At 44.3% G+C, this 18083-nt stretch overlaps 1 protein-coding gene across 1 annotated transcript in view; it reads right to left on the bottom strand.

Moving 5' to 3' along the window:
- Nucleotides 1-1000: 1000 nt before the first annotated feature.
- Nucleotides 1001-18083, bottom strand: part of KIF5C (kinesin family member 5C) — a 145983-nt gene continuing 128900 nt past the window's right edge. The window contains exons 23-26 of the mRNA XM_073241412.1: nt 15672-15776; nt 13718-13934; nt 12418-12531; nt 1001-4804 (exon numbers count right to left, since the gene is read on the bottom strand). Of these exons, the coding sequence (XP_073097513.1) occupies nt 12425-12531; nt 13718-13934; nt 15672-15776 (429 nt within the window). The 3' untranslated portion in view covers nt 1001-4804; nt 12418-12424. The remainder of the gene's footprint in view (nt 4805-12417; nt 12532-13717; nt 13935-15671; nt 15777-18083) is intronic.

The raw sequence follows: 18083 nt of genomic DNA, 5'->3' as shown, positions 1-18083 counted from the left end.
CGTTGAGACCGAAATGCTTTGTAATTGGGTTTTTTCATAGGACTGCTTCCCCATCATCAATAAACATGCTTCAGCCTAAGGTCATCCACCATGTTTGAAGTTTTACTACAAAGTCACCTTTAACAATCTGATAGCTAGAAACTGCCTCAAGTTCTTTGGAGAATAACAATTTCAAGAAAGATGGATAAGACATCATATAAGTGTATCATTTGCCATGCCCTCAATTTCACTTACAAAATGTTCATTTGGCAGCCATCCTTTCCTTTTTTAATTGATGAAAGCGATTTACTGTCTGGCTCCCATGCAACATTAACCAAACCAAGAATGAGAATGAGGGTGTTTTATGTACACAGTGCCATGTGTGGCCACAGGACTCCAGTGACCCAAGGTATCTCCTTGCTAAGAGAGCAGATAAAAACATTTGTGTCCCACCTTTTATTTTTCTTCAAAGGCTTCATACTCTGGCATTCTCTCACAAGATTTCAGACCTGTACATCAATACTAATAATCAGTAGGTTAAACAGGAATACAAACACCCAATCCTTGCCAAACATCTGTTAATATATACAGAGCTTCAACACATGTTAAAGAATGCCAATGCTCTACAACATGTATTAGTTTCTAAGTGCCTTTCTTGGTCATGAAGAAATCCAGAAATTTAGCTGATTTACTGGTCTAATGAGCTTTAACTCAATCCTAATTGTAAAAAAGTTAAGACACTTATTTACAGCTGTCACTTGTTTTCAGTGCTGAACCGCACAACGTCAGCTCTTATTGGTTCCTCAGTGAAAAAAAGAAATTAAAAACAGATATTTGAACAAAAGAAAATCAGTAAAATACAAGAAGGTGAAGGCTGACTTTATTTGTGCTTTGAATTCAAGCTGCTGCTTTCTGAGATGAACTCCTTTGAGGTCAGAAAATGGCTCATCCTACCACTGGCACTGAGCCCTTCAATAAGAGTGTGTTTGGGGTGACTCAAATTAAGAAAAATCAGACCAGCCAAAGTTTAACTCAATTTTATTTTCCACTTTTAATATTTTTCAAATTATACAACATGCAGTCTGCCAGAGTATCCATACATCTTCATTTTAGAACCTAGAAGATAACCAAAATTTTCCTCGGGCCAGGGGAGGGTTCCTTCCAGATCTTTTGTTACATATACTATATTACAGCATCATCACATGATATAAATGCCATTCTCCCCCTCAGACCACCAAAACAAGCTTGTCCACAGATTTTTTAAAATGATAACTACTGTACAGATACATAAAGCTGGAGAACACACATCTGCAGTACACATTACATACTTTACAAACTAGACATGTATAATTCTACAGAATGCCCTAGTCCCCTTATATCTGCACACAACGAAAAGTATTTAAAACCGATACACAATTTGCAAATGGGTCAGCAGACTTCATGGAGCAGTGCTGCCTTCAGCAGATACCTGGCCCTGACTCAGTTCCTTTAACAAGTCTAAATCGTTAGCGTTTGATGAAGCCATTGGAGACTGCGGTGGTCCCCTTAGCTTGCTCAAGATACTCACTGCAAGACAGTGAAGTGACACCCTCCCTGTCCTCTACGTCTTGCCCTCAGCCAATGAAAAACTTCCCCAATATGTCCAATAGCCAGAATCTAAATGTCTTCTGCCCTGCTTTAAAAACAAATGAACAGAACTTCAAAGAAGGAACAGTTAAGAGTTTTTATTCGCTTATTTCTGTAGAGAGGGGAGCGGATAATCCCCTGAGTCTTGGTGATGGCTTGGGCTGGCTTTGGACTGGAATATCACTTCCTCATGTGAAGTTAGGGCTTCAAAAATTCACTAGATGCTACATTCTAGACAAACATTTTTATTTCTTCATTTATCCCAATATTCTATGAATTCTAGTTGTCTTAATCATATACTATTTCCTTTAAAAGTCTCAATCCACACTTACTGTTCTTCCTACTGCCTGCCATTCAACAAAGCAAACTGTACAGCATTTGAAGAGATGATGCACTTGTACAGAATTTTCTAGAAATTGGTCAAAACATATTTGGCATTAATATAGTTTAATCTCCAACCATAAATTTCTTCTTGGAAAGTTTTAAAAGCACTTTATGAGTTGATAATACAGCCAATGAAGGAATACACTACGTCACAGAAATGCAAATGGTAATATGAATCCAACGATAAATCGTGATAATCCCAAACAACATTACTCTTAACCATCCACTATCCTACATGTAGAGATTATTTGTATAAACCATCTGGCTATTCCTTTCTAGCATCAAAGAGTAAACTTTCAAGAAGTAGTATGAAATATAAATTTATTCCTGGAGGAGAACACACACACACACACAAACATACACCCACAGGCAAAAAGCAGCATACAACCAAGGTATAATTATAGACTGCCATTCAGAAGTGTAGTTTTTATATATTTAGGGTACAAATGTAAAGGAGCAATAGTCTAAAAAATAAAAATTGCATAAACGTGGCTTTTTTAAAAAGTAGCCAACAGAGGATATGGTTCTGATATTATCTTATTACAAAGTAATATTTAGGGGTCCATTGAATCTACCGTATAACCCATTCCAAGAACATACCCACCTTCTAGTCACAGTGTAGGAAAATTAGTTTAGAGGTCCTATAAAGATTGAAGCTAGCTGAACTGACTGGCTGATCAGCAACTAGCAGAATTATCCTTAAGAGACATCAAAGCCAACTTTCTCTGTGAATCAAAGTGAAGTGAATTTTCTGAGTCCCTTGTGGAGATCAAGAAATATGGACCTACAAGTGAATGCTTCTTTTGAAACATCAAAGGGCCAAGCAATCCTTTAGAAGTAGAAAAGGGGTACCCATGGAAAAATTACTTTGGAAAGAATGTAAAATAATCTATTAACAAGCAAGTCCAAAAAAGGAATTCCTGAACGTTGTTCAATTTCTAACCATAAAGTCATACAACTACATAAGAGATGGTAGTGGTGTGACAATTATTGACCATCCTCTCAATGACCAATGTTCTAGCTTCTAAAATCAGAGGCAAACATATTAACAAGGTTATAATCTATGCTGTATGTTTTCACCTGATAAAGTTTGCAGAACCTGCCCAAGAAGGGCCCTTTTATCAGAATGGAAATAGTGATCACGCAGTTATATCGGGCACGTACTGACAACAACGTAAGAAAATCACAAACCGAAGAATTTTTAAAATGTAAATGAATGTAAAACTGCCATCTTGATGAGATAAACACTTCAGCAGAATTTGTCCTCTTCCCTCTCCTTACTCCCCCACAAAAACAAAACACACAGAAAGTGCAACATTGAACAAATAAATTAAGTCAAAGCAGCTTTGCTTTCCTGGGGAAATTTTATACAGGAGGAGTCTGGAAGTCAATTCACAGTCCTTGGTGCTCTCCACACACACCCACGCACACCCTTCAACCCACGCAAAGTAAGAAATCTGTGTCTCCCCAAGCACACATTTCCTTCCAGTGGTGACTACAGCGGGGACGGTGCTAGCTCACTCATGTGAGCAGGCACAGGGATAGGATGGGTGCCCTCACTGAGATCCGTTTCATTGTTACTAACTACCCTCAAATATGCCAAAACAAGTAGCACACAAGACCAACTTAACTGAATCTTCATCCGTTTCCCCAGAAACTTTACTACTTGGAAATGGATCATTTTAATATGCACAGCTGGAAGTTGGAGTTGATTCATATATATGAATCAAGCAGTAAATGTAAAAAAATCCAACCATACTCGTAACTTCTAAGATATAACCTATCTACTTGATGCTAAAGATAGAACTGGTCAGCGATGATGGGTTAAAATAACTCATTCATGGCAACTTAGTCATAGGCACAAAAATTTGCCAATTACTTTCTCCCCAGGACTTCCTTTCACAACCGCTGTTGCCAGCAATACCCCCCACAAGGCTTAAGATGGTACCCTAAAGAAAGAAGCCATGCCAGTACAAGCTCTGGTAGGCTCAGCGAGAAGTAAGCGAGGAGGGGGCAGCCCCATTTCCACTTGCCCAGCTCTGCAGCGTTTTCAACACTTCAGAAGGAACGATGTTCAGACTGGGCTGGCTGAGACTAGCTGCCGCAGGTTCAACAGCAAGCAGCTCAGAGGCGAATTTTATGACTTCTCACATTTACATAGATGTGTTTGAATGAACAAATTCTACATTGCTACTGTCAGATTTTTTCTGCCTTGAAGAAATTTGCTTTGCATTTTAACGGTGCCATACTTAAAAGGCGTATTTTACAGATCCAAAGATGTGACCAGGGTATTCAAAATGCTTCTTTGGGGTAATTTGTTTTGGAAAAGTGTTCAGAATGAAAATTTTGAACCCTATAGCAGCACTTGTTTTGTTCCCTAAAAATATAAAGTAATGTGTTTATTTTACAGGAAACCAGACAGTTGCGGCAGAGCACGACCACCGCCTGCACGGCACTTGGTTGTTCCCTCCAGGGAATGGCACGTTAGGGCGTTTGCTGGGACAACGCGCTACAGGAAGAGGAGGCTCCAGAGATGCCAGAGACCACGGGCGCCCAAGGCTGAGGCCGTGGCCCTGGTTCCCAGGGGTCTGTGGATCTTCTATAATTGTCCCCTTCAGATGTCTCAGGAAAAGAAAAAGTCCAAGCACACCATCTGTACGCACAGCAATTCTACACAGCCCCAGTGTCTGAAACTCACGTACTGCAGATGGCTAGGGTAAGCAAGTGTAAAAGAAAATGCAAATTGTGTAGGAGGGGGAAAAAATAAAGGAACTGGTGATAAATGTAATCCTTGACATGCTACGTGGAGTCAGATCTGTCGAAAGAGAACCAAAGAGAGAACATAGGAGTTAGAGAACATGGTGGAAATTCACTCCTCAGAAAAAAATTTAATTCTAGATGTTTAGACTAGTGCTGTCCAGTGGAAATACCATGCAGGCCACATATTTAACTTAAAATTTTGAAGTAGCCACATGAGAAAGTGAAAAGCAACAGGTAAAATTAATTTTAATACTGTTTTATATTTAGCCCAACATAGTCGATGTTATCATTTCAACATGTAATCAGCATTATGTTGAGACAGTTTACATTTCAATATTACTATTGAGCTATTTCACAGTCTTTTCCAGTGTTTGCAAACTGGTGTATATTGTTCACTTTCAGCACAGCTTCCTACTTACTGCTTTTGCTTTAATTTAGCCCTGACAACAGGCCCTTCCAAGAGTCAGTATCCATCGAAACTATAGATATTCACAGAAACATCTTGCATTTTCTCATTCCTAAAGTGAATGGGGACACCATTTCTCACATGCAAGTACTCGGGATAAAGAGGCACGTCAGACACAGCCCCTAACGCAAGCTGTCTCAGGAGGGAAGTTCCCAGCCCTGGAAGGCATGCTTCACCTCCACGTGGTGATGCTGCTGCCAGTAGGCACTGCTTTGATTTCCTGCCACTTCTCACCAGATGCTCATCTGATCACTGCTTGGCCTTGAGGGTGAAAGTCTGGACTGGCCTTCATCAGTCTTTGGACTAATTCCAATAAACTTAACTTTCAGGAAGACACTGAAAGGGCCGACTTCCTCACATCAGCTGGAAGCCCCGAGCGTCCCTGATCCCCGAGCGTCCCCGAGCGTTGCCTATATGTTCTGTGCAGAGTTTGTAGTGCTTGTGGGGTGGGGAGGGGGCAACAAGAGAGGCAGGTAGGCCTCATCCTTGAGAAACATATGGGAATTGCCCAGCACAGGAAATATGACAGATGCTAAGAAAAACCCAACTGCTCTTCTGAATATAAAAAAAACTTCATAACCAGACACACCATGCATTCTGTTTTTGACTCTATTAGGCTTATACCTAAATTTAGTGCTCAACTATGGCCAAGTATCTCAGATGCCTGCTACGATGCTCTCTCCCTCTCATTCTTCCCTCCTCACTCCCCTAATTTATGCGTTATAATACCGTAAGCAACCTCACATATTGTGTATAAATAAGCAGAATATAAATTATAAACAGAAAAAATTTAGGGTATGGAAACAGATTATAAAAGTAGATAAAGACAAAGTGGGTGGGGAAAAAAGGGGAGAAACAAAGAACAGAAATTATGTAGGAAAAGAAAACACAACCTTTTTTTTAGAATACCAGCTCCTCCCTGACATAAAAAATAAATATTCAGAGAAGGAACTCATTTGGTAACTACCATCTCTTGTTTCAACAGTTAATCAGCTCACAATTACAAAGCTGCTCAATTAAAAATGGTTTAAACACCCTTCTGTGAGAATATTCATGTCATTTTTTAGAAGTCATAGAGAGATTTGCCTTTGGAAGGAATATCTTTCATGCTTTGCCTTTCTGGTGAGGTTCTGTGCTGATTATTAGGAACAGAAATGAAAAATCTAAATGCATGATCACGGTTGTCTTTTAAATTCATTTTGAGCAGAAAACCAATAGGCCTGAGGGTGCTTTCTGAATACCACCACTGAAATCCCTTTTCCAGTTTCCTTACAGATTCGTTTTTTCCAAGTGCCCTATCTCAGAATCGCTTGTGGGTCACCCTGGTCAGATGAGATGGTCTTTCTGTGTGTCTGGAGGCAGGGAGGTACCGAGCACGTACCTTAAACTGCAGGATTATGGTTTAGTGGATGCTGCAGCCAACCTATGTTGACAGAGTCAAGCATTAGATACACAAACTTAGCGGGGCGATTGCCATAACTCCAGCAGACCATGAAGTGACACTATTCCCCCAGAAGGTCTTTCATTTGAACCCCCATTCCCCAGGTGCAAGATTCAGCACATCTGGCTAATAGTTTGGAAGAAACAGGGGACCATAAAGGAGGCTCAACCTGCTTAGTCACCTCAAGGAGGGTGAGAGCAAACTGGGATTGTGATGGGCTGTTGAAAAGAAAAACACAGGATCTCATCAATAAAAGGTCCTCTGTTATCAAGAGGTTGCTCTTCATCCTGAGTTAAAGATCTTCACAGGCCTGTCTGACACAGCAATCTTTCCAGGAGGCCCAAGAAAAACGGATTCAACTAGGATACTCCCATTCATCCCCCAACTATCTGGATGCTCACCTCTTATAAATTCGGGAGAGAAAATAGATATAATGTATTAAGGGATATGGGTTAGTTAGCCTCCAAAGAAACCATTTCTGACTGTTCTTATCACAAGGCTGGCCTGCTGGAGAGGCTGACGGATCTTGAGAACATTTAAAACCCACTTCTGTTGACCTTAGACAGTTCAGAGTAGTCACGCACCTGCCTAAAAGCATGTGCTGAACCAAGGGACCTGCTACTGGACTGTCCCTGGGCCTCTGCCAAACTGAAGATGGTAATGGAGAGTGGCAGTGTGTGACCAGGTTTAGGAGGAAATAAAATCACATTTCTTTAGAAAGGGTGGAGGAGGCTGAAGAAAGAAGCTAATTATATAAGGGTTTTGCAAGAAGTGGTTTGAGATTTTTTTCCCACCCCAACTTTGGCTTTTGCAATTGCTTGCAGGGGATTTATGCTTAATCCAAACAGTACATAGTTTTATCTTTTATTTTGCCTTCCTACAGTTCAATCCCCACATTATAAGAATTACCAGCAGTACTTTATGTATCACTGCTGAATGCAAGTAGATTATCTTCCAGGGGCATGAGTGCAATCTGCTGTGGAGGGACAACTGTAGTTGCTCTGAATTAATGACTCTGAGAAACATGACAGTGAGAAAAATTAAAGTACAGCAGCCTGCACTGGAGAGAAAATAAGGAATCCTTTCTTCCAGGTCCTCCATTTGAATCCAGAATGTAGTTTCAAAGTCCTATGCCACAACAGAACCCCTCTGCTGTTATTTCTGCCCTCTCTTCCTGAAGTCCGCCTGTATCTATTCTTGTTAGGCCCATGCCCATGACCACCAGGATACTGGCTAATATTTGTGAGAGCTGAATGTTTGCTAGGTGCCCTTCTATGAATTTTCACTCTTCTTTCATGTTATCTTGCTTGATTCCCAGAACAAACCTGTGGTGAAGGTACTATGAACATAACTCCATCAAGCCACAGTTTTCTTAGCTGTTAAATGGTTAAAAATCTTGTCTGGAGTGGCAAGGTTGGGTTTTCTTCATATACTTCAACTAAAACAACATACTGCAATAGATAGAATGCAGAAGCAGATAGGAGAATCCAGCTGCTATCTATTAAGCCAAATATTTAAGTCCCCCCCAACCCTGGACTTGCAAACCTGTAAAACAATGCCATTCTACTAAGTTATTTGTTTTGGAAATAATTACTTTTCAACAAAAGTAGCATTTATGTAAACAGTATTACTATTTTAACTGTTTCAATTTCTAATACATATCAGTAGATACAACCCAGAAACATAAAAGCTCTTTGATGTCATTGATACTTATAAAGAACATGAAGGATCCTAAGGCCAAGGATTTTGAGAACTGCTGCATAGCAGATCAGAGTTCTTACCCCAAGATCTAACACTAACACGTATGATCTTACAGTTCACTTGACCTCCTTATAGAAAGTAGAATGAGGTAGAATAGGATTAGATGATGTTGACATGGGCGAGTCCTGAGTACCTGCTCTGGGCCAAACATCCACCTAAACTCTCTCTATATTAATCCATTTAATCCTCACAGCGTCCCTGTAGGTAGGTCCTGTCACTGGTCACATTTTACAGAAGAGGACGCTGGTGTTACTTACCCAGCATCATGGCCAAGCTGGGATTCAATGCCAAGCAGCCCAGTTTCTGATCATGAGCCACAGTCACCCAGATGCCTTGCCTGCAGCAAAGAGTCACCCTGTAGGCACACTCTTGTGACTCAATCATTAATTGCTAGGATTTTCCAACAGCAGTAGCAAGTTGAATGGCCCAATGGTTTAGATGTAAACGACATGTGTGGCCTAAGGACCCCATGTGACCTGTTCTAAATAGGTTTCTTGGCTTCACTACTTGGAAAGGCTAAATCTGAAGGCACCTCCTTGCCTGCCTTGTGTGTGGCATGAACCCATTTCTGCTGAGGGCAGAAGTCAGCTTGTGCATCTAATGTATATATGTATAATACATATGTACTCACAATGTGTATCTTATGAAAGGGGGTGAAAGAACTGGGTCATGGAATTGCACAGAAGTAGCACAGGCATGCCAAATTCTACCAGAAGCCATGCCTACCAGAGCCACATTGAGCCTAGCAATTTATTCTCAGTGAAAGACCATCTTTCATTAAATTATGTTAAGGTTGGTGGCTTGGATTTTTTTATTGGTGGTTTCATTTTTTAATCTGATTTCTAAGTTTGTTGATTGGCAGTTGTATAAGACCTGTAAGTACAGGAGTGTATACTGTTTTAAATTTGCAAATACTTAAAATATTATAATACAATAACTTAAAGAAATGCTGGGATTCTGTGATCATTATATTCCTTTAAAAATACTCTATTTACTATTAAAGTTTGAGAACTAAGGGTCTGTATACAGGAAAACCAAAAGACCATTCGGCCTCAAAGCCTTTCAGAAAACAGCCAAGGTTTCACCAATGCCCCACTGATGCCATCTGGTGGACACATTTGAAGAAAAGGACCTACCAGCTTGCCACAGCCAGGGAAGGAAGCCAGACTCCAGGGGCCCTCAGAATTGGGGAGCTGGACAGGTGTTTAAATTGTGCCCATATCAAATGTGGGGCCTTGAGCATGCACTCACCTGCCCGAGAGTCCTAATTTCACGCCGTCTGTCTTTTCCAGCCTGCAGCCAATCCCATATCCCACGGCCCTGGCTTCTTGCTGCACTGTACTGCCCCACTGTACTGTCCAGCTTTGGGGTTTGAAAAAGATGGTCCCCCTCCCCCTGGGGCTGCCCCCCCGGATTTGAACTAGATGAGATAAAAGCCTGCATTATTCTGGGTTCTTTTCATTTCTACATGTTGCCATCTTCAGGTTTTCTGAAACTTTGAGCATAAACCAAGATATGCATTGTGATTTTATTCCTGACCTCCTGCAATGAAGCCGAAAGAACCCCCCAAGATGACCAGATGCTGCTCAAGCATAACTATGCCACTCTGGCTCCAATAGGAGGCTCAGAGGAGTCAGCAGTTGAGATCACTGCTGCTTAGGACAGACACACTTCAGAATGAGAATCCCAAAGATCAGGAAAGTCATCTCAAAAAGGTATGATGATCTAAGCAATGAATTCCATATTCCCAATTATTTTTTAAAATGATTTAGCATTTCCTCACTTCCAATTATAATTCCTCACTTCACTGATTACTATCCTTTTTTTTACCCTATGACAAATGCCCAGTCTTTTTCATAAAAATAGTCAATGTTCTTATTGATAGTATATTTAAAACCCCTCATATCTAGTCATAGCTAAGTAGGGTACTCAGACACAGGCCTTCCCCACTTAGTGGTTAAAATTTACTGCTACAGAGAGACAAAAAACTGTTGTGCAAAATTACGTGAATATAAGGAGAATCTAAACCAACATTCACCAACCACCTACTATGTGCAAGTACCACAGCTCCTCAGTGTGAAAGAGAGGACATGGGTGAGGACTGGCCAACACTGGTTGGATGTACCCTTCCTAAGTGCCAGGAACACGCACTTCTGCGTGCTGACCTCAGTGGGGTACTGCAGAGGTCACAACCCAGACAGCACAGGTACTTATCAGGTGTTCAATAAACGCAGAATGCTGGCTGCCACCTCAATGTCCATCTCCTTGTCCTCAGCAGAAGAACACTACTTTTATTCAGGGCACTGAAGCCTCCCCTGGTCATAGCTAGACGCAGCCATGTGCCTACTGTGACCAGAGGGATGCAGGCATCTGCATGGACGGGACTGCTGGGAAGGCATCTTAAAGGAAGCACATTCATCGAGAGAGCGTCTTTTGCCTCTTCTTCACTTCTTCTCTGCTCACTAAACATGGAATATAGGCGTGGTAGCTAGAATTACAGAAGTCATTTTAGGGACCTTGAGGTGATCTTGGGGGAGGAGGGTACTTGCTGAGGACAGTAAGTTTAAATTTAAGAGGCTAGCTTTCTGTTGTCACCATAGAGTTCTCTTGGCCGACCCTCAAATTTCCCTTACATGGAAGAGAAATAAACTTCCATCCTGCATAAGTCTAGTTACTTCAGGATAGTACTTCTCAAAATTTGGTGGCTAAAAAAATCGCCTGAGGTGCTGGTAAAAATACAAAGGCCCAGGCCCTGTGCTACTTCCAGGAGCCTGAGTCTCTGGGTGCTAGTTGGTACTGACACCCATTACACGTTAAGAACCACTGCTTTATGCTTTTCTCTTCTCAGCTGCCCAATGTGACAGCTTCCTTTAGTGTCAATCCCAATACTGATGAACATGCACGCAAAGCAACTTTATAGCATCCAATTTTACTTTATTACTGATTGAAAGCAGACATCGGATCTGAATGGGGTGGCCCACTGCCAAGATGTTGTTATCCACCCTCCTACAATATGGCACATGGTGGTGGGCACGTTACCCACCTACAGGCTGTCTCGGTCTTCCCTCCTGTTTCTGCTAATCTGACCAGCCTCTGTCCTGCTCCTGGGCATGCTGCCTGGGCCAGTGCAGGTGAAGGCTGTCTGGATGCAGCCAGCAAACTTCTTCCTTGCAAATTTTGGTCTGAGCCTTAGCAATGTGATTACAACCTCCTTATTCACTTCCCTTACCTTGATGCAAAAGGACTTTGAGCAACCACTGCTCTCCTGGGTGGCCCTTGATCCTTGAGGCTTCCCCAAGTCAGCTCACCTGTCTTATAAGCTAGCTTCCTTAGTGAGGGCATGGAGTCCAGCACAACCTCCTCTCCTCCACAGGTTACCAGTTCCAAGTCAGAGCTTTTCTAAGCAGTTGGCTGTCTGCCCTGTCCAACCAGTAACCCCTTTTCTCTGTTTCAGTTACAAAAGGAAAGCCTTGTGCTTTCTTCTTCTCTCTTCTAAAGCCTATCGCTTTTTTTCCTTTCTGTTGTAGAGCAATGCCAGGCATGTGGATGGTGGGAGAGAGGTCACAGATCGCCATCTTAAAGAAAAATGTGGCCTGGACCAACCTGGATATAAATTATCTGAGTTCAGATAATTCTATTCTCTGGCTCTTGCTTCATATTCAGTTCCTGAGATTTAAAGCAAACATCCACGTCCACAGGAAAAGAAGCTGACACCCAGTTAGTGCCCTCTAGGAAAGCAGGGGAGTCCCACAAAGAAAGCTGGGGTGACGCATTCAGCATACATACCCTCACCTACCCTCAGAGGGCCCCTGGTGCCAGGTAGTCCAAGCTAGGAGACCCTGAGGCTCTAGACTGAGGTCGCCCCAGCTGAGGTTAGCCAGAGCCTATGCTGAGTCCTCTCTGCTGCAGGTCCACACACATGCAGCTGGGGGCCAGGAAGGGGCGGGAATTGACCCAAGCTCTGTCCTGGACAGAAACCACCCCGACACCAGAGACTCACTTCATATTCATTTCTGGTAGTGAGTGGAGTTTGAAGAGCCGCCTCCTCCCCCTCGGACGGCGTGGACGGCTGTTGGAGATGATGCCGGGTAGTGTCCAGGGCGGATGGGCTTGGCTGTAGCCAACCGACAGGAGGGAGAGAACAGACATTTCAGAAAGGGCTTTAAGTGTCACACCCAGATACCTACAGGTCACATGTGAAAGCCAAGAGGCACAATTGTTACCAGCATCACAATTCTTATCACCCACCGGACCTTTCTGAAAAGAGAAGGTCTGCCCTGTTAGTACACAGTAACTATTCCAGGGCACCCAGTGTTCAGGAGACAGAGAGAACTTATCTATCAATTATTTAAATTCTGGTTGAGGAAAACTGGAAACAAAGGACTTTCAATTTTATCTGAGGCAGAGCCATGGGTCCCCATGGGCTCCCAGAGCATCTGTGTAGCCCCTAAAAATGGATGTAGAATTCTGCTTACGCATTTTTTCTGGGGAGATGGTCCCAGCCTTCACTAGGTTTCCAAAAGGTATAAAATCCATTAAGTGCAATGAACCACGAATCTAAGATATGCTAGTAAAACTAGAAATATGAAGTTGCTGGTTTGCAAAACATTTGCCCAGCAGTATCTGATGGGAAATAATTAAATTCTACATGCTGTCGGAGATGGTTTGATTTTTTTAAAAAAAGGTCTCCGGGGAACATCCCTAAATCCCTTTTACTCCCCAGGTGCCATCTGGGAACTATGACTCAGCAGCTACATTCTCATTCCTGCATGGACAAAACTTGAGGGGGCTGGACACCAGGCTCCCTTCCCAGCTTGGAACCACACCCTGTTCCCTGATGCCAGGCCTGGTTCCTTCCAGGGTGCGAGAGCCAGGCCTGCTCTGGCAAGTGGCTTTCTGAGGCTTCTGGCTACATACAACTCCCTCATGGCTCCACTGGTACAGAACAGAAAAGGCCTTCAGCCTTGCTGAGGAACAGCCACATATTCTGCTATTTCTGAGAATGGACCTCTCTTTACAGCTGAACCCTGTGGCCTGCATGCGGCCTGGGCTGCCCAGTTTCTCTGCTCAGCTCGGCAACTTTGAAAATCACGATGTACACTGGAATCTCTCAGGGTAAGGAAGCAAGTGTCTGATACTCCCCATCTCCCAGGATGAGTGCGGGGTGATGGGAGGGGCCAGCTGGCCTAGGTCCTGGAGGCTGCACTGCCAGCAGACCTCCCAATGCACCGGAGCATCAGTGCTTTGGGGCAGAGGAGGCCGTGCCTTTTACCACGTGCCCTAGCAAGAGGCACACATACCGATCTGGGCCGAGTGGGCCCTCCTGGCCATGTTCTTGGCCCGCACGGCCTCCTTGATGCGATCCACCTCCTGCTGGTAGCGCTTGCGGTCCCGCATGGCATTCTCCTTGGCCTCCTTCAGGGCGCTCTCCAGGGCCTTGACGCGCTCTGCCGTGGCACGCAGCCGCTTCTCCAGCTTGGGCAGCTCACAGCGCAGGTCTGCGTTGTCCCGGACCAGCTGGGGCAGCGGGTTGGGGGGAGAGGCAATGAGTTACCAGGGAGACGGTAGGGGCAAGAGGGGCAGATCCACTAAGGGGGACGAAGGAAGTGACAGGAGAGCAGCTAGAGGCGGACTCTGCAGCTGAACCACCACCCGGCCAGGTTGTCCTGCAAAGTCCGTGTGACTATAAACTCTGGGAGCACCAGAAGAAAATAAAAATCCCATACCCTGGGGCTCCAACTTGCTAAACTCATGATTGACAGGTACAAGGAAGTGGGGAGGGGTATAAAATTAAAAGCCATTTCCAGCCACAGGAAACTTTCAGGCTAGGGCAGGATTTACTTCCCCTTTTGTATGAGTTGAGGCGGTGGGTGCCCTCGTATGAGAAAGTTGACCACTCAGGCATGAGCATGTGATAGCTACAAGGGGAGAAGTAAGTTCAAGGGCACTCGGTGAACGGCATGCCAGTTCTGCAGCTCTCTGGAGGCTTCCTTCCATGTAGGACATGTCTGCACCAGCACGTGGTTCGGACCCCACTTTGCAACACACTTAGAGGCTAACAGTAGCCTGAGAAACTGCTCATCCTTTCATCACCAGGACCCTCAATTAAGAAGCAACAGACTTGCCCTGGGTTAGGATAGGTCAAGACCCAGCTGTTACTTCCTGACCATCTGACTCAGTCTAAGTCCTTCAATCACTATAAGTCTCATCTATAAAAAAGGTATTAGATAATAGGACCATTATAGGGATCCAAGCAGATCAAGAAAAGTTCTGAAAAATCAGAGCTATCTCTGGGTCCACGACTGAGTCCTTTGCCCCGTTGCCCAGCACTAGTCTAGTGGAAAAGAGTAGGTTTGTAATAAAAATTTATTAAATTCATGAATAAAATCATTAAACAATTTCACAGCCTGATTCAAGTTTCCTAGCAGTCGCTGCTTTTATGTTTCTCATCATCAAGATGCTTGAACGACTTCAACCATGTTGAATCTGTCACTGGTGACACTGAAGAGGACTTAACCAGGCAAAGAGAAATGACATCTGCTCAGCCATGTGGTCCAAAAAGCTGAACCATTTTTGTCATATCCCAAATCTTTAGGGTTTAGAGGAAGTGGTCATGAACATTCCAGCATTTAAACAAAAAGGAGAAAAACTGCCTAAATCACCAGTAGGATTATTGTTCTTTGTTTTTCCAGACAAACTCCAGGGCACTGCAGGAACCTGAGAGGCTGCCCAAGAGGGTGGCAGAGCAGAGAGGGGTGGTCTGGTCCCAGGTCTCCCAGCCACAGGATGAAGCAAGTCACTTCCTCTCCCAGCCTGTTTCCTCATCTGTAAAAATAAAGGGCCTGACCCAGCTTGGTGGTATCCACTTTGCATTCTGTGGGAGCCCTGGGGCCGACAGGGGGTTGGGGGGGCCTCAGAGGCATCGTGAGGGTCACTGAGGCCAGCTGGGGTCTGAAGCTGGAACTGGAGGCAGATGGAAAAGACAGGACTCTGAACACACCACTGCCCAGACCCCAGAGAGCTCAAATGCAATTCCTTAGATTTGGCTTTGATAAAAGAAGAGTATTTTATATGTAAGGGAAGTCACTGAGGACTAAGACTTCAAGGACTCTTCCAGCATCAGTGTTGTCTGCTGACTACAGTCCTTTAGCCTTCAATACCAGAGCCTGCTCCCTGCACTGTGGCTAAGCTTAACGAGGCTTCTTTCCAGGAGAGAGAGAAAGAAGCAGAAGGAAGCCAGCACAACTCTCCTACCTGTTTGTGAACCTTAGTGAGCTGCTCCAGGTTATTCTCCAGGAAGGAAATTTTCTGCTTCTGGGCAGCACTGCCCCCTCCATCATCGCTGTCCAGCTCCACACTCTGCTCCAACATGAAGGGGTCAGCAGGCCAGGCCTCCACCCTGCCCACCCTCAGCCCAGCCCAGTGTGGTTCACACATTCTAAATCTTCCTTAAAAACAAAACCCTTAATCCCAATAAGGGGTATTCTGAAAGCGAATATAAAGAGAGGTTCTAAGAGTCTACACTCAATGACTTTCCCAAGTAATTTCCTTGGTTGGGGTGGGAAGTGTTAGAAGTGTTCTTTTTTAGAGGGCTGGAAAAAAAAAACCTTCAGATCTCCTTTTGTAAAGATACAGATTAGCTCTCTCTGTGAAATATACCTCTCCCTTACAGGCAGGCAGAGACTCTTCTTTTCAAAAAGAAACATCCAAAAACTCCGTAAGAAAAACAGCAGTGTGAAACCATAAACCCAAGACCTAAATTTGGTATCAAACATCGCAATGAAGATAACAAGTCACCAAGCTGTGGGCAAGTGTCTGTGGGCCCACTGGGAAGTCTCAATGGCTTCTGCTTGTCTGTTTAGCTCCCAATTCCATGAAATGCCTTAATGAATCCATCTCAAACTAGAGTGCTGTGCTAGATAAGCTCTTGAAATTGATTAGACTTTAGATTGACAAAAACCCTGCCCTCCTGACACTGCCAAGCTCACTGGCCAGATAAGTTGGGAAATACTTGTGCAAACACATCCTGGAGTCCAAAAATGGCAGAGCATGGCTGCTTCATCTGATTACAAGAGAAATCACCATTCTTTTTCTGAGAGTTGATGGCAAGATGAGCCATCTTCAACTCAAACATCTCCAGGCTCAATCCTCATGCAGAGGAGGGTTGGTTAAAATCCAGAATGCTGGGCCCTCCCTCCCAGCCCGTCTCTGATGCAGGGGATCGTGGGCTGGGCAGATCCTTTAGAATCTGCATATCTGGCAAATCCCCAGGAGATGCCAACACTGCTGGTCAGGTGACCACACCGAGAACCACTGGTTTAACCAGAGTCCTTCCTGTCATGAAACCAGGGAAGTCTGATCTCAAGCTCTTCAAGCTCTTCACCTCCCTCAGACCACCTCCTCCCGCCACCTGAGCCTCTCCAGGTCTTGTCTTCAGCTCTGTCTCCTTCCCCGTCCCCTCTGGCCCCTCTCTCCTACCTGGTCCAGGTCCTATAGTCAGGTCTCTATTGATGATTGTGGTTACCACCTACCTCCCTGATCATTGTCATTCAGGCCTTGAAATCTCTTGCCATTCTTTACCCTCCCTATTTTATTACTTGCCTCCAAACTCCCTAGGCCCCTGCTGTCCCGGGCCAATCCATGCTCTAACCCGCAGCTGGAGACTCACACCACTGCTTAGCAATTCTCTTACTTATCCCTAGCAAATCCCCCCAAGCGCCTGAGCTTCCTCCAGTCTCCACGGGCTGCCCATTCTCTTCCTTGTCCACCAAGAAGAGAGCCTCCACATGACCGGAGCAGATCAAAGTCACCAGATACATCTCTTTCCATTGTTATACATTCCCTGTAAATGTCACCATTTGACTTCTCTACTGCTCCTCGCAGGGAAAACGTGTCTCTTCCTCTTATCAAGCCGAATACATCCATCTGTGCTTTCTTTGGTCCCTCAAAGATCTGACTCCATCAATCACCTCCTCTTTTTTATGTATTTCACCTCTTTTCTTTGGCTCCTTCACACAGGCTTGCGTGCACACACCCATGTGCTCATGTGCACACACACAGTTTTCTTAAACATACCTTCTTTCCATCCTATTACTCCTCTGGATGTGGCCCACTGCTCCTTACCCTTCGCTTTTGACCATTCTTAAAGAGAGGGCTCCTGCCTGCTTCCACCATCCCTCCCTCCTGCAGCCTGTGCAAGCTGCCCTGGGGACTCACAGACGGTGACTCCCCGAGACCCTGTGTGTGGCATGAGGACCAAAGGACGCCCTGGCCAGAAGTCGCCCAGGCCTCCATTCCAGGCCTGTCTCTGGCACTTCCCAGCTGTGTGATCCCAGGCCAGCTATTTAACCTCTGAGCCTGTCACTGAGAACCACTTACATGGCTGCTGGGAAGAACAAAAGAGAAACCGCATGTTAAGTGCTTCATACACCTAACCGAGTTCACAGAAGGCAGATACAAGGCTTCCCTGGGTTTGGGGCAACCCTTCTGACAAGACCCTCTGGGATTCCCCTGCATCACACACAGCCACTGCCACACTAACTCCAAACAAATGTGTGTTTGTTTCAAATGAAGGCCAGGAAGAGGATTATAACTTTCTCTAACTAAGAAGGAAAAATCAGGTGGAAAAAAAATGTTCTCAAGTATTTTTTTGGCCTCTAGCACATT

The sequence above is a fragment of the Manis javanica genome, chromosome 7 (genome assembly GCF_040802235.1).
Source record: "Manis javanica isolate MJ-LG chromosome 7, MJ_LKY, whole genome shotgun sequence".
Classification (NCBI taxonomy): domain Eukaryota; kingdom Metazoa; phylum Chordata; class Mammalia; order Pholidota; family Manidae; genus Manis; species Manis javanica.
This window is presented reverse-complemented; position numbering and strand designations above follow the sequence as displayed.